Source organism: Trichomycterus rosablanca, chromosome 3 (assembly GCF_030014385.1).
Source record: "Trichomycterus rosablanca isolate fTriRos1 chromosome 3, fTriRos1.hap1, whole genome shotgun sequence".
Taxonomy (NCBI): Eukaryota; Metazoa; Chordata; class Actinopteri; order Siluriformes; family Trichomycteridae; genus Trichomycterus; species Trichomycterus rosablanca.
In genome coordinates, this window is record NC_085990.1 from 5,467,492 (window position 1) to 5,479,208 (window position 11,717).

The following is an 11,717-nucleotide window of genomic DNA, read 5'->3' on the forward strand; positions in this document are numbered from 1 at the left end:
AAGAATATTAACATCCGCGGTGAATTTGTGTAGCAAATCTGGATACAAAACTAATTTAGTTTAAGATAGAAAGAAAAAAAGATTAAAAAAAAGGAATAAAGGTCGGGGTGGTCCTCATGATGATGCTTATCTGTACGTGCTGCTATATGCGCTGTTTTAATGATGCTGCACTGATAATTAGGCGGAATGTTACAACACAGGATAGAATCTATACATTTAGAAGACTGTTATATATCTATATATTAACTAACGTGAGTTAAAAGCAGATGTGAACACATATAACATTTTAATGCACGATATGGTGACACTGATGGGCGAGACACTGTACAGTTATAATAATAAACAATCATATATTTAAAAAAATAATGTGACTCACCTTCAGTCGACCAAAGAACGGGTTTAGAAGTATTTAAAGATGCACAGTGATGGGAAATGCCAGGAGAATTCTTGGTTGCTCCAACCAACCAGCCTGTGAGTCGATGGTGCCAGCCCTCCCCACTGCTGTGCCTGTAACCGCACCTCTCCTCCTCTCCTCCTCCTCCTCTCCTCCATCATCATGTGCTCCTCTACTCCTCTTCCTGCTCGTTACTCACTGCAGCAGCCTATCCGAGCAGTACCATCCACCATCCTCAGCACTGCCAGTGTTAAACCACACCTTTCCTCATATATTCTCTACTAATCTTGCTCTTACTGCAACATCATGTCCAAGAAACGCTCATTTTCATCATTATCGCTACTGTGGGAAGTGGATTCTCACTGGAATTTATTTTATCGAGACACTGTCGAGTCATTTCATAGACAGAAACATTCCTTAATTAACCTGTGCGCTGTAAGAATGTTGTAAAAAAATAAATACATAAAAATAATAACAATAATAGCTGTTGAGAATGTTGACTTGTAGTTTTTAATGGTTTTTAAGAACTACATATCCCATAAGACGCTAGCGGCGATCGTCTTGTATTGTCCAATCACATAATGCAGCTGCATCCGGGTAGTTTATTTTCCTTTGCTGTACAAGAAGCTCAGAATAACCTGGATATGGTGCACATACATCGCAGTGTTTCAACCTTCCTTGCATTTACATTTACATTTAGCAGAAGCTTTTATCCAAAGCGACTTACAGTTATGACTGAACACGATTTTAGGGTTAAGGGCCTTGCTCAGGGGCCCAACAGTGGAAACTTGACTGTGGTGGGGCTTGAACCAGCAACCTTCTTCACCACTGAGCTATCACTGCCCTAATAGGGTGCAGCCAGAACCATCTGACATAGTCAGTTATGTCTGTGTAGACGCCCGGCCGGTCTGAGGTTTCACAAAACTGATTTTATTCATTAAAACTTTCTCATGTGCTTTTTTCTGATATGCACACTATAAATGCACTGATTTTGTTCAACCGTAGTAGAGCTGTCATCATCATGAACACTTCCAGGCAGAAATTCACTGTTGTTGTTATTAAACACTTACACTTACTTATTGCACTAATTATATCTGTCCAAAAATCCCTCCATGTCCCCCAGCATTTCAGACAGCATTTCTTTAAAATCAACAACATAAATGTCCATTTATGTTTGTCTGGCTCCTTTTATTTGAGTTGACTAACAAATGTCTTACTCTTGGTTATATATGTAGTTACCTTTGTCTGTTAATTAGGATTTTAACATCATGTTTTACACTTTTGGTTACATTCATGACAGAAACGGTAGTTACTCATTACACAAGATTCATCAGTTCACAAGGTTATATCAAACACAGTCTCGGACCATTTAGAGTCTCCAATTCACCTCACTTGCATGTCTTTGGACTGTGGGAGGAAACCGGAGCACCCGGAGTAAAGGCTTTTGGAATTAGGATGAGTTTGCTGTTAAGTGAGGCTGTAATGGCATTCTCAGTGAGACGCTGAGAGCAAATATGCAATGGTGAATGTAAACAATAGCAACTGCAACAACAGGATAATTTTCATTTGCCCCATTGCGGTGGTTGTGGTTTTTAATTTAATTGCCACCCATATCACTCAACGTCAGTGTTCAAACTTAACTGACTTCTAAGGAAGTCTAATCTTCACATTCATCTTCAAAATTATGCTGCAAAGCTTACCTAAAAGACTAAAAACAGATAAGCAGCATATGAGGATCTAACTCAAAATTAATGCCCATAAACCTAGGTTTGGCCATGTAGTATATACTGTACTTCAACTGGAAAATTTCAAAAATAAAATTTTATATGTTTATAGTTTATAACTTTGTAATCTCTGCACCACAATTTAAAATGTTTCTCTTTAATTATAAAGATCATTTTGCGGTATTTTATTAAAATATATATTTGCGTCATTCAGGTTTACAGTATTAATGTTACAGATTTTACAGTTTTAAAAACATTGCTTTTTACTTTAAACAATTTATTTCTTTTAAATTGCATTTTAACCACTGTGCTAACTGGGTTTAATTTCTACTAGATTTTGCAGCTGCATTTGGATTGGTAAACCATTTTGAGGTTTGCATAAAGAGATTTAGGAAATTGAGTCTATTTGGTCATCTACTCTATAAACAATCCACAAAGCTATAAAAGAACCACGTGATCCATGAGACCACAATGACTCATGAGACTGGTACCAACCACACTGATGAACCAACACTGTTAGACTTTCCAGACAGATGAAACATATAAAATAATGTCAATACTTATTGAAACATATCTGTATAAGAATATTAATACCCTTTCTGACAGAACCATAAAGATGTTATTAGAAAACTGTACTTAATCAAAATTTTAGGCAATGTACACAAGGTGCACTGGGTAAAAGCTGTATGACCGGGTGTACATTCAAGCAATCAATCATAATTATTAACAATTAATCATTTAAATATACCATCCATTTTTTCCCCTCAGTACACCAGTTCCACCCAAAATACAACCATGTAAAATGACTGTGAAAATGATTATATTACCATATTTATGACAAACTTATCTACATTCATGACAAACTGTATTTACATTACTGGTAAATGAACTGCTCTGATAGCTCTGATGTACTAAGTGTGTAGCTTGTCTGCTTAAACCATAAAACTGCAGTCATACACTGTCCATAAACCCGTCTCATTTGTTTCTCTTATATATTTTCTTGGCGAAGTTGAGGAACACAGCATGGGGAAGGTTCTGAGCATGGCACTGGATAAGATTTTGCAGTCGTAAATAGCTCTGTTCCTCATACTGGTGGTATCGGATGGGCATTTCCAAAGTGTCGTAAAGAGCCTTCACTCGTTCAACACTCTCAGCATCACTCTGGCCGTAACATACCTGAAAGAGACAGAGAGAGACAGACAGTGAGGCACTCTTAATGATGACCGATTGATGGTCTGCACTGAAATGTGCTAGGAAACCTTGGAGAGATTTCCAAATGTTTATCTCTGAAGCGCTCTGGTGCAGTGCAGTATTTTCAGCTGTACCAGAAGGTTATGGAACATGATTGACTAGAAATCAAAACTGTAACAGTAGTGTAGCAATAATAGTATTAACTTTTATTACTAAGCAACATTGTTTAAATGTAAATACTTTAAAAGAAAGCAGCTGACATTAACCATCTCTTTTATGAGGGCCATAAACACCCCGGCCGGTCTATAGCACAGCTAAAGCGGTATTTCAGCTGTAATGAGCTAGAGCATTAGACCCCAGCACCACCCGAGTGCCCTGGAAAATTTCTATTTTTAAACTAAGAGTCTTAGCAATGGCTTTATAACTGTATTTGAATTGTGGTATCATGTGCTGCTTTCTGAGAACTTCTAGCCTGCTTCACATCGCTAGACAGGTTCTATATAAGTGATGTTTAGAAGAAGTGGGAATGGGGGCAAATACTTTTCCACAGCACTGTGTAAGTGCCTTGCTTACCTGGAGCTCTGCCCTCTGCTCAGGGGTCATGACCCCCAGTGCAGTCACCACCAGCCAGCTGCATTTGTTGTCCTGAATGTCAGTGCCGATCTTGCCTGTTACGGCAGGGTCACCGTAGCAATCCAGGTAATCATCCTGGCAAAAAGAATCAAGGCAGATTATCTACATCATGCTTTTGTATGGAGATCAGAGGTTACATTTCTAATATATATAGTTAAATATGTTTACACGAGGCTAACAAACTCTAAATGTAGATTTGTACCTGTATTTGAAAGAACTCTCCCATTTCGAGCAAGATGTGTTTGGCATTGGTGTGTTCCACTTCATTGTCAATTCCTGCCTGTGGTAAAAGACAAAAGTTTAGCAGAGAAATGACCATACATTGTACATAACAACACAAAATAACCAGGTTCTGGCCCTTTAATATATCACAATGGAGTTCAGCAACCTCAGTTTTATTTAAAAAAGTGAATCTATGTGCAGATGTTCAATTCTCTCTCTCTCACTCACTCACTGTCTTAGCCGCTTATCCAATTAGGGTCGCGGGGGGGTGCTGGAGCCTATCCCAGCTTTTCAATGGGCGCAAGGCACACAGTAACACCCTGGATGGGGCGCCATCGCAGGGCAGACACATCGTACACATACACACACCTATTCACTTATAGGGCAATTCAGTGTCTCCAATTAACTTGACTGCATGTTTTTGGACTGTGGGAGGAAACCCGGAGCTCCCGGAGGAAACCCACCCAGACACGGGGAGAACATGCAAACTCCGCACAGAAAGGATCCATCTGGGGATCGAACCCAGGACCTTCTTGCTGTGAGGCGACTGTGCTACCCACTGAGCCACCGTGCAGCCCATGTTGAATTCTGCAATGCTTTATTAGAGTCTGGAATTTCATAGTACTGTAGTATAAAAAATATTGACAATTAGGGACTTAATCAGGGTGAGTAGCAGGACAAGGAGTGGTGCGACAATTAACTGAATTTGCTTGTATAAGCGTCTCTGGAAATAGAGTTTGTACTTATTGGCATGTCTATTTCTCATGTGCACTTGTTTGCTTCCTGAAAACATGGTGTGCTTTATACGACTTACACTGATGTATATGCTGTTTTTCACCTGTTCAAATTAACCTCAACTAAAAGAACCTCAGACTCACCATGTACATGGCTGCAGCCACCGGGAGGTAAAATGAATAAAATGCAGTCTTGTATTTCACGATGGCTTTATACCTGGCACAAGAAAACAACTCATTATGTACGGCAGTAATCGAGAGCACAAGCTGTGACATTGCATTTCTCTTTTAATAAAACGATGAATGAAACACTATATGACCAAGTACGTGGACACTGCCTCATAATTATTAAGTTTAGGTGTATTATATGTACATTATATATAAAATAAAAACACTTAACTTTCAGTTAGCAATTTCAGGACAGTGGTAGCATAGTGGGTAGAGTTTTGGGCTACCAATCAAAACGTTGTAGGTTTCAATCCTGGCACTGTTGGGCCCTTAACCCTCTCAGCTCCAGTGACGCAACTCCATAAAAAATTCCAATGATTTTGTGTCCATAGGTGAATTCTTTACAATTTTACACTTACCTAGCAATAGTAAAACGGTCCAAGTCAACCTTGTGTGGAGGAGCGGTCATCAGATCGAGGGTTTGACCCAGCTCAGTCTGGAACGAGGTCTGCAGCAAATAACACCCTTCAGTTAGAACACGATTAAATAATTAAAGCATTAAAATATGCCTAGAGTTTGGGTGTAATTTGCTAACTGTATGTGCATATCATAACATAAACAAGACTATATGCAAGACATGTATTATATTGGATGTGTACAAATGGTCTGTGTGTGATTTAGAAGGGATTTCCACCTCAGTAAATAGCTCCAGCAGATGGACATAGTACGGCTGCCCTCTGCAATGTCTGCGCAGCAGGCGGTAGATGGATCCCTCCAGCAGAAAAGCATCATTAATAGCATCCAGGCCGATGCCTTCCTGCCATTTGGAATAAGGCCACAAATCAGCAACCAAATACTGCACTCTGCACTAAGAGCACTCTGTAACATAATCTCAGTTCTTCCAATCTGGGTATCTCCCAACATTCCACATTTAGCTATTCCCCACACACATACATTTTTCTGCCTACAGGGTGTGCACTTAGTATAGGGGGCACTTTTATGTAGTGTTTATGTTTTTGTTTTGTATTCTTGGGTCTGAGTGAAAACAGATTGAATGATTGAATGCTCTCCATGCTACAGAGGATCCACAGTTTGCTTCAAGTGAGCTTGTGTGTATCTTGTATATATTATAGGGATGTAACGATGCACCACAAGACAGTTAAAAATCGATTCACATGTGTAATTCACCTCGCCTGGTTGACGTCACTACAGGGTTGCCAGGTTCGGAATTTTCCAGCCAAATTTATTTATGTGAGGATACTTTCTTTTATTGTATTATTCATTTATTTATTCAATGTGGGATTTGTACACAAAAAGGGAAATGTGCACCATCGTTTTGCATAGTTTGTACCTACCTCAAAAATAAGATAAAAGATAAGCACAAATACAGTGTTTTATTTTACTTTTCTTAAAGAGAAATAATAAAAGGAAACTGTCATAATTTGTCTTCAGTTTAATTTAGTTTAAAATAATCAGGAAAAAATCTAATCGCAGTAGAGTGTATTGTTACATCCCTAATATATTAATATAGTTCTTCAATTGTAATAACCATAATACTTGTCTTTAATATACAGGAATTTTTACACTGAATTCCAGTTTACTGATTTAGTTTTATTTTTTCTGTAAGGGTTGACATAATGATGTACTTTATGCCAAAAGAAATGCCCTCTGTAATTAAGCAACCCAAGATGGTAATTACTATATCCAAATGTAAAAGCTACCTTACAAATTTACTTAAAGAATAAAGAAATACTTTAATTTTTTAAATACAGGAAACCAAACCTAATGTAATCTACACATAACACCTTTACATTACATCTGCGGCATTTTAATAGACTTGTTTATCCAAAAATATGACTGATTACAACTGAGCAATTGAGTGTTAAGGTAACTGAGAAGTGGTGGGGCCTAAACCAGCAACCTTATGATTACTAGTCCAATACCTTAATCGCTAAACCATTTAATTTGACCTATGATCTGTCTAACTGACACACACACACACACACACACACACACACACACACACACACACAAATAATAACCCACACTTTTAAAAAACAATTATTACACATTAACTATTACTTTTAGACTGACCTTCTTATACCAGCAGGGCTGACCTCTCCGTGTTAAGGATGCATCCATAATATCATCAGCTACCAAGAAAAAAGCCTGAAGCTAAAGAGGGGAGGGAAAGAAAGAAAGGAAACGTTCAATTTCAAGAGGCTTTATTGCCATCTCAGCTACATACAAGTATAGAAAATAAACAACATTCCACCAGGCCCAGGTTGCAACACAGAACACAAGTACAAACTACACAATACACAGTGCTAATTAAACAGTGTAATAAATACAAAGACCTACAGAAAATACAACAGTAATGTAAGTTTTAACACATACAGTACTGCTTATCAACATTCGTCATATTCCTTGTTCACTATAGACTAGCACTATAGTCTACAAAGTGCTGTCTAAATGATTTCAGTAAGAAATAATAATAATTAAAAAAAAATTTAATTTAAGGAAGTAAACTATCGTTGTTACCAGTTCAATGCACCATCCAACCAGTAGGGCACGCTCCACTTCTTCAGCTGACAGTTTGGCTGGTGCGACCAGCTCACGCAGCGACCCTATCACAGACAGGCCTCGGTTTCTCTTGCCTCCTGCAGCATTGTAACACAGGACCTAAAGAACAAGACAGACAAGAAAGAACATTCCTGGATTTAAACGACTGGCATTATAGGGCTTAATATTAACAGTTTCACTGTGAACTGTCGCCTCACTTCTGATCTATCAGATAAAAGATTTACCTTACAGTTAAAATGCACTTAGGGCCCAGTTTAAATAAACTTGTGCAATTTAATCAAAATGTGAATTTACATTCATGTCCATAAAGCACTCAGTAAAGATTCATAGAATGTCCAGATGCAATTTCCTCAAAATTATACCCACTGTAGCAAGTTTATTAACAGCATGCATAGATGAAAATTCAGAGAAATTCACTCTTAATTAAAGCACTTTTTTTTCTATTTTAACGCCATGTTTAACACATTTGAGTCATTTCATGGCAACAATAGGCATTATGTATCTGTCTTTATATTTTGGTCCATTTTATATTTTTATCTTTGTTTTATGGCTGCGAGGTAGGTTAAGACTGTTTTTGTCATTGAAGCACATGTAATTAAGACATTACAACTATATTGCATGTTTAGGACAAAATAGTTACAGTGGATATAAAAGCCTACACAACCCTGTTACAATGAGAGGCTTCTGTGATGTCAAAAATGAGACCAAAATGAATCATTTCAGAAATTTACGCACATTTAATGTGACCTAAAATCTGTACAATTCAATTGAAAAACAAACTGAAATCAACTGACATACTTTACATGGAGTCGTTTCGAAGAAGAGTCCATCAGCATGGCACATCTTAACTTACATGAATGAATGCACACATTTGGTTAATTTCATGCCCTCATACTTCTTAAAAAAGCTGTCTGACTGGTTGCTGTACATTGCTCCTGAGTCCTGCAGGTTTGATTTTGTGTTTATGTATGTGCACACACTATTCAGGGTGTCATATCTGATTTGCAACCAGTGTAGGTCAAATAACAAGGATAAATGACAAGGACTTACTGCATTAAGTGCCCATTTCCATTTTCGGCATTTAGCAGACACCTTCCAAAACGATTTACAACTGAGACTGTATACATGGCAAGCAATTTAGGGTTAAGGGTCTTGCTTAAGGGCCCAGCAGTGGCAACCTGGCAGATGTGGGGCTTGAACCAGTGACGTTCCAATTACTAGTCCTGTACTTTAACAGCTAAACAACCACTTACCCTTTAAAAAGTTTTGAAAATAAATTTGTGTCTTAGAGCATACTCACCTCCCTGAGCCTTTTGAGAGCATCACTGAGCACCGGGTCAGTGAAGTCCTGCTCCACCAACTCATGCACCAGTTTCTCAAAGTATCTGTCAAAAAGCTGTGGGTCCGACAGCTGGACACCGTTACTGCAGCAACCGTCTCCCTGAAAACACAATGTATACAGCATGTCACAATATAAGACAATTAATATAGTATTTCAGGCGGCATGGTGGCTCAATGGGTAGCACTGTCGCCTAACAGCAGTAAGAATGGAGTTTGCATGTTCTCCCTGTGTCTGTGTGGGTTTCCTCCGGGTGCTCCGGTTTCCTCCCAGTCCAAAGACGTGCAAGTGAGGTGCATTGAAGATACAAAATTGTCCATGACTGTGTTTGACATTAAACCTGTGAACTGATGAATCTTGTGTAACGAATAACTAACTACCTTTTCTGTCATGATGTAACCATGTGGAAATATCAAGTCATTAAAGCTCCTCTATTGCTGCTATGCTGAGAAACTGCTGTACTGTCAGATATGCGTTCACTGCAAAGCTAAACTTTATTCTCGACACCAAACAGTTACCTAAAACACACATTATTATACAGTTAATAAGTCGTTATATCTCACCATGTTAAACTTGTTGTCCCTGTGGTAAGTTGGTACCAGCCTCAAAACATCACCGTCCTTTACTACTGACCGCGGATTTATTTTACCTGCGAAGTCCTAAACCAACAGAAACAGTGTCGCAAGGTCCTCTGGCTGTTGTAGTTTTACATGCTACAGAAACAAGCAACAAAACGTTTGAATAAACTACAATTCCCGAAAGTCTTTGCGCCTGCTCTGCTGAGGAGAGGGCTCATATGACGACAACGGGTTTTATTGGTTGGACCAATCGGACGAGGATGGGCTTTAGCCCGGTCGGCCAATGAAAATCGTAGCTGGGCGAGGTTAACCTCAGTGGTTCCATCAGGCTAGAGGCGCGGATCGGCTAATCATAGTTACCCGTTCTGTATAACATTAACATTTGCTGCATTTATTAGACGTATTTATCCTAAATGACTTTTAAGACTGAATACAGTTCGAGTTATCTTGTATTAAGGGTCTTGCCCAGAACCCGAACACTAGCAATTTTGATGCCAGTGGGCCTTGAACCAGCAACCTTCTGATTGCAAGTGTAGCTACCACTGCCCTAAAACAATGTCTGCACTGCCTTAAACACTAGTTTAACATAATCATTGTTCAAAAGTGTTCCCCTGTTTCAGTCCTGTCTAGCACCCTACTGTAGAGCTTCAATTTGAGAAGCTGGATCAGCTGTGTTGGCAGCAGGAAAACTCAGTGGGTCTCTAGAACTGATCTGGGTCATTCATTCATTCATTCATTCATTCATTCATTGACAGTTTTACCACATTTTGGCCAGCATTAGTGTTATTATGTTACAGCATCTTTTTTGTTCTCCACAATTCTAATGAGAGCGTATGTGCAACTGGTTTTCTAAATGTGAAATTACATTTTAAATGAAAGTATATCTGAAATAGGGCGGCCCGGTGGCCTGGTGGGTAGCACTGTCGCCTCACAGAAGGTCCTGGGTTCGATCCCCAGGCGGGGCGGTCCGGGTCGTTTCTGTGCCGAGTTTGCATGTTCTCCCGGTGTCTGTGGGTTTCCTCCGGGAGATCCGGTTTCCTCCCACAGTCCAAAAACATGCAGTCAGGTTAACTGGAGACACTGAATTGCCCTAAAGGTGAATGGGTGTGTGTGTGTATGTGTGTCTGCCCTGCGATGGACTGGCGCCCCATCCAGGGTGTTACCGTGTGCCTTGCACCCATTGAAAAGCTGGGATAGGCTCCAGCACCCCCTGTGACCCTAATTGGATAAGCGGTTAAGAAAGTGAGTGAGTAATATAAAAGTATCTAAAATATAAACTTCATATTAGTTTAAACTAAACTAATTAAAAAGTTTAAAAATGTGTCAAATTGCTGTTTTACAGACATAAACGTGTATTAGACATAAATGTTAAAACGTTCCATTTATTGAAGTTTGTTGAAGACAGAAATACACCATGGTCATGAAATCAATCCATTACAGGACATCACACACTCAATGACTTACTTACACTTAGTGATGATTTAAAGTAATGTTAATCTATCTGAAGAAAAATCACAGGGAGAACATATCAACCTTTACTCAGACAGTGAGTTAGGCTAGGTTTAAACCCAAACCCCAAGGACCCTGGTGCTGGTCAAACAATTACAGTATTTTTACTATCACAGACTTGTTACAGGAAGTGTAACATAGTAATGCTAATGCAAGCCAAAGGGTGTGTTCGAAAACCTAGGGAGCTGCCTTGCTGTCTTACTCCCTGCATAGGCAGCTGCCTCAGTAGAGAGGATTCAATGACTTATAAGGCAGGTTATTTGAACGCGCTACTTAGACAGCGATTCCATCGGGTTTCGCTTACTAAGCTAACACAGTTAGCATCTTGCCATTCAAACCAATGGGATGGGGTGGCACAGCATGCTAGCATGTCAACTAAGATCTCCCTTCATGTACCAAAAACGGTTAAATTTGCTGACGAGCCCGAACTTGCAAATAAAAACACTTGTACACGTTTATACAAATTAAACATCAATAATAATTTATTTATGTTTGAAAATAACTTTTTTTTATTTTTCTGTGAGAGAAGAGCTGCCGCACTGAATGCTGGGATTGCCTTGATCACTAAGGACGCTTCTGATGCTCACTTGTTCTTGAGTCAAAATAACACCGCAATTTTAATGCATAACTAGACAGCATATT

At 39.1% G+C, this 11,717-nt stretch overlaps 1 protein-coding gene across 1 annotated transcript; it reads right to left on the minus strand.

The window, feature by feature from the left end:
* Positions 1-1,561: 1,561 nt before the first annotated feature.
* Positions 1,562-9,641, minus strand: fdps (farnesyl diphosphate synthase (farnesyl pyrophosphate synthetase, dimethylallyltranstransferase, geranyltranstransferase)). Its single transcript, XM_062992526.1, has 10 exons — positions 9,552-9,641; positions 8,950-9,090; positions 7,608-7,748; positions 7,161-7,241; positions 5,761-5,883; positions 5,486-5,574; positions 5,043-5,115; positions 4,145-4,222; positions 3,883-4,017; positions 1,562-3,294 (listed from the first exon to the last, which is right to left on the minus strand). Exons 1-10 carry the CDS (start codon positions 9,552-9,554, stop codon positions 3,094-3,096), a joined length of 1,065 nt encoding a protein of 354 aa, XP_062848596.1. The 5' UTR covers positions 9,555-9,641; the 3' UTR covers positions 1,562-3,093.
* Between the last annotated feature and the right edge of the window lie 2,076 nt (positions 9,642-11,717).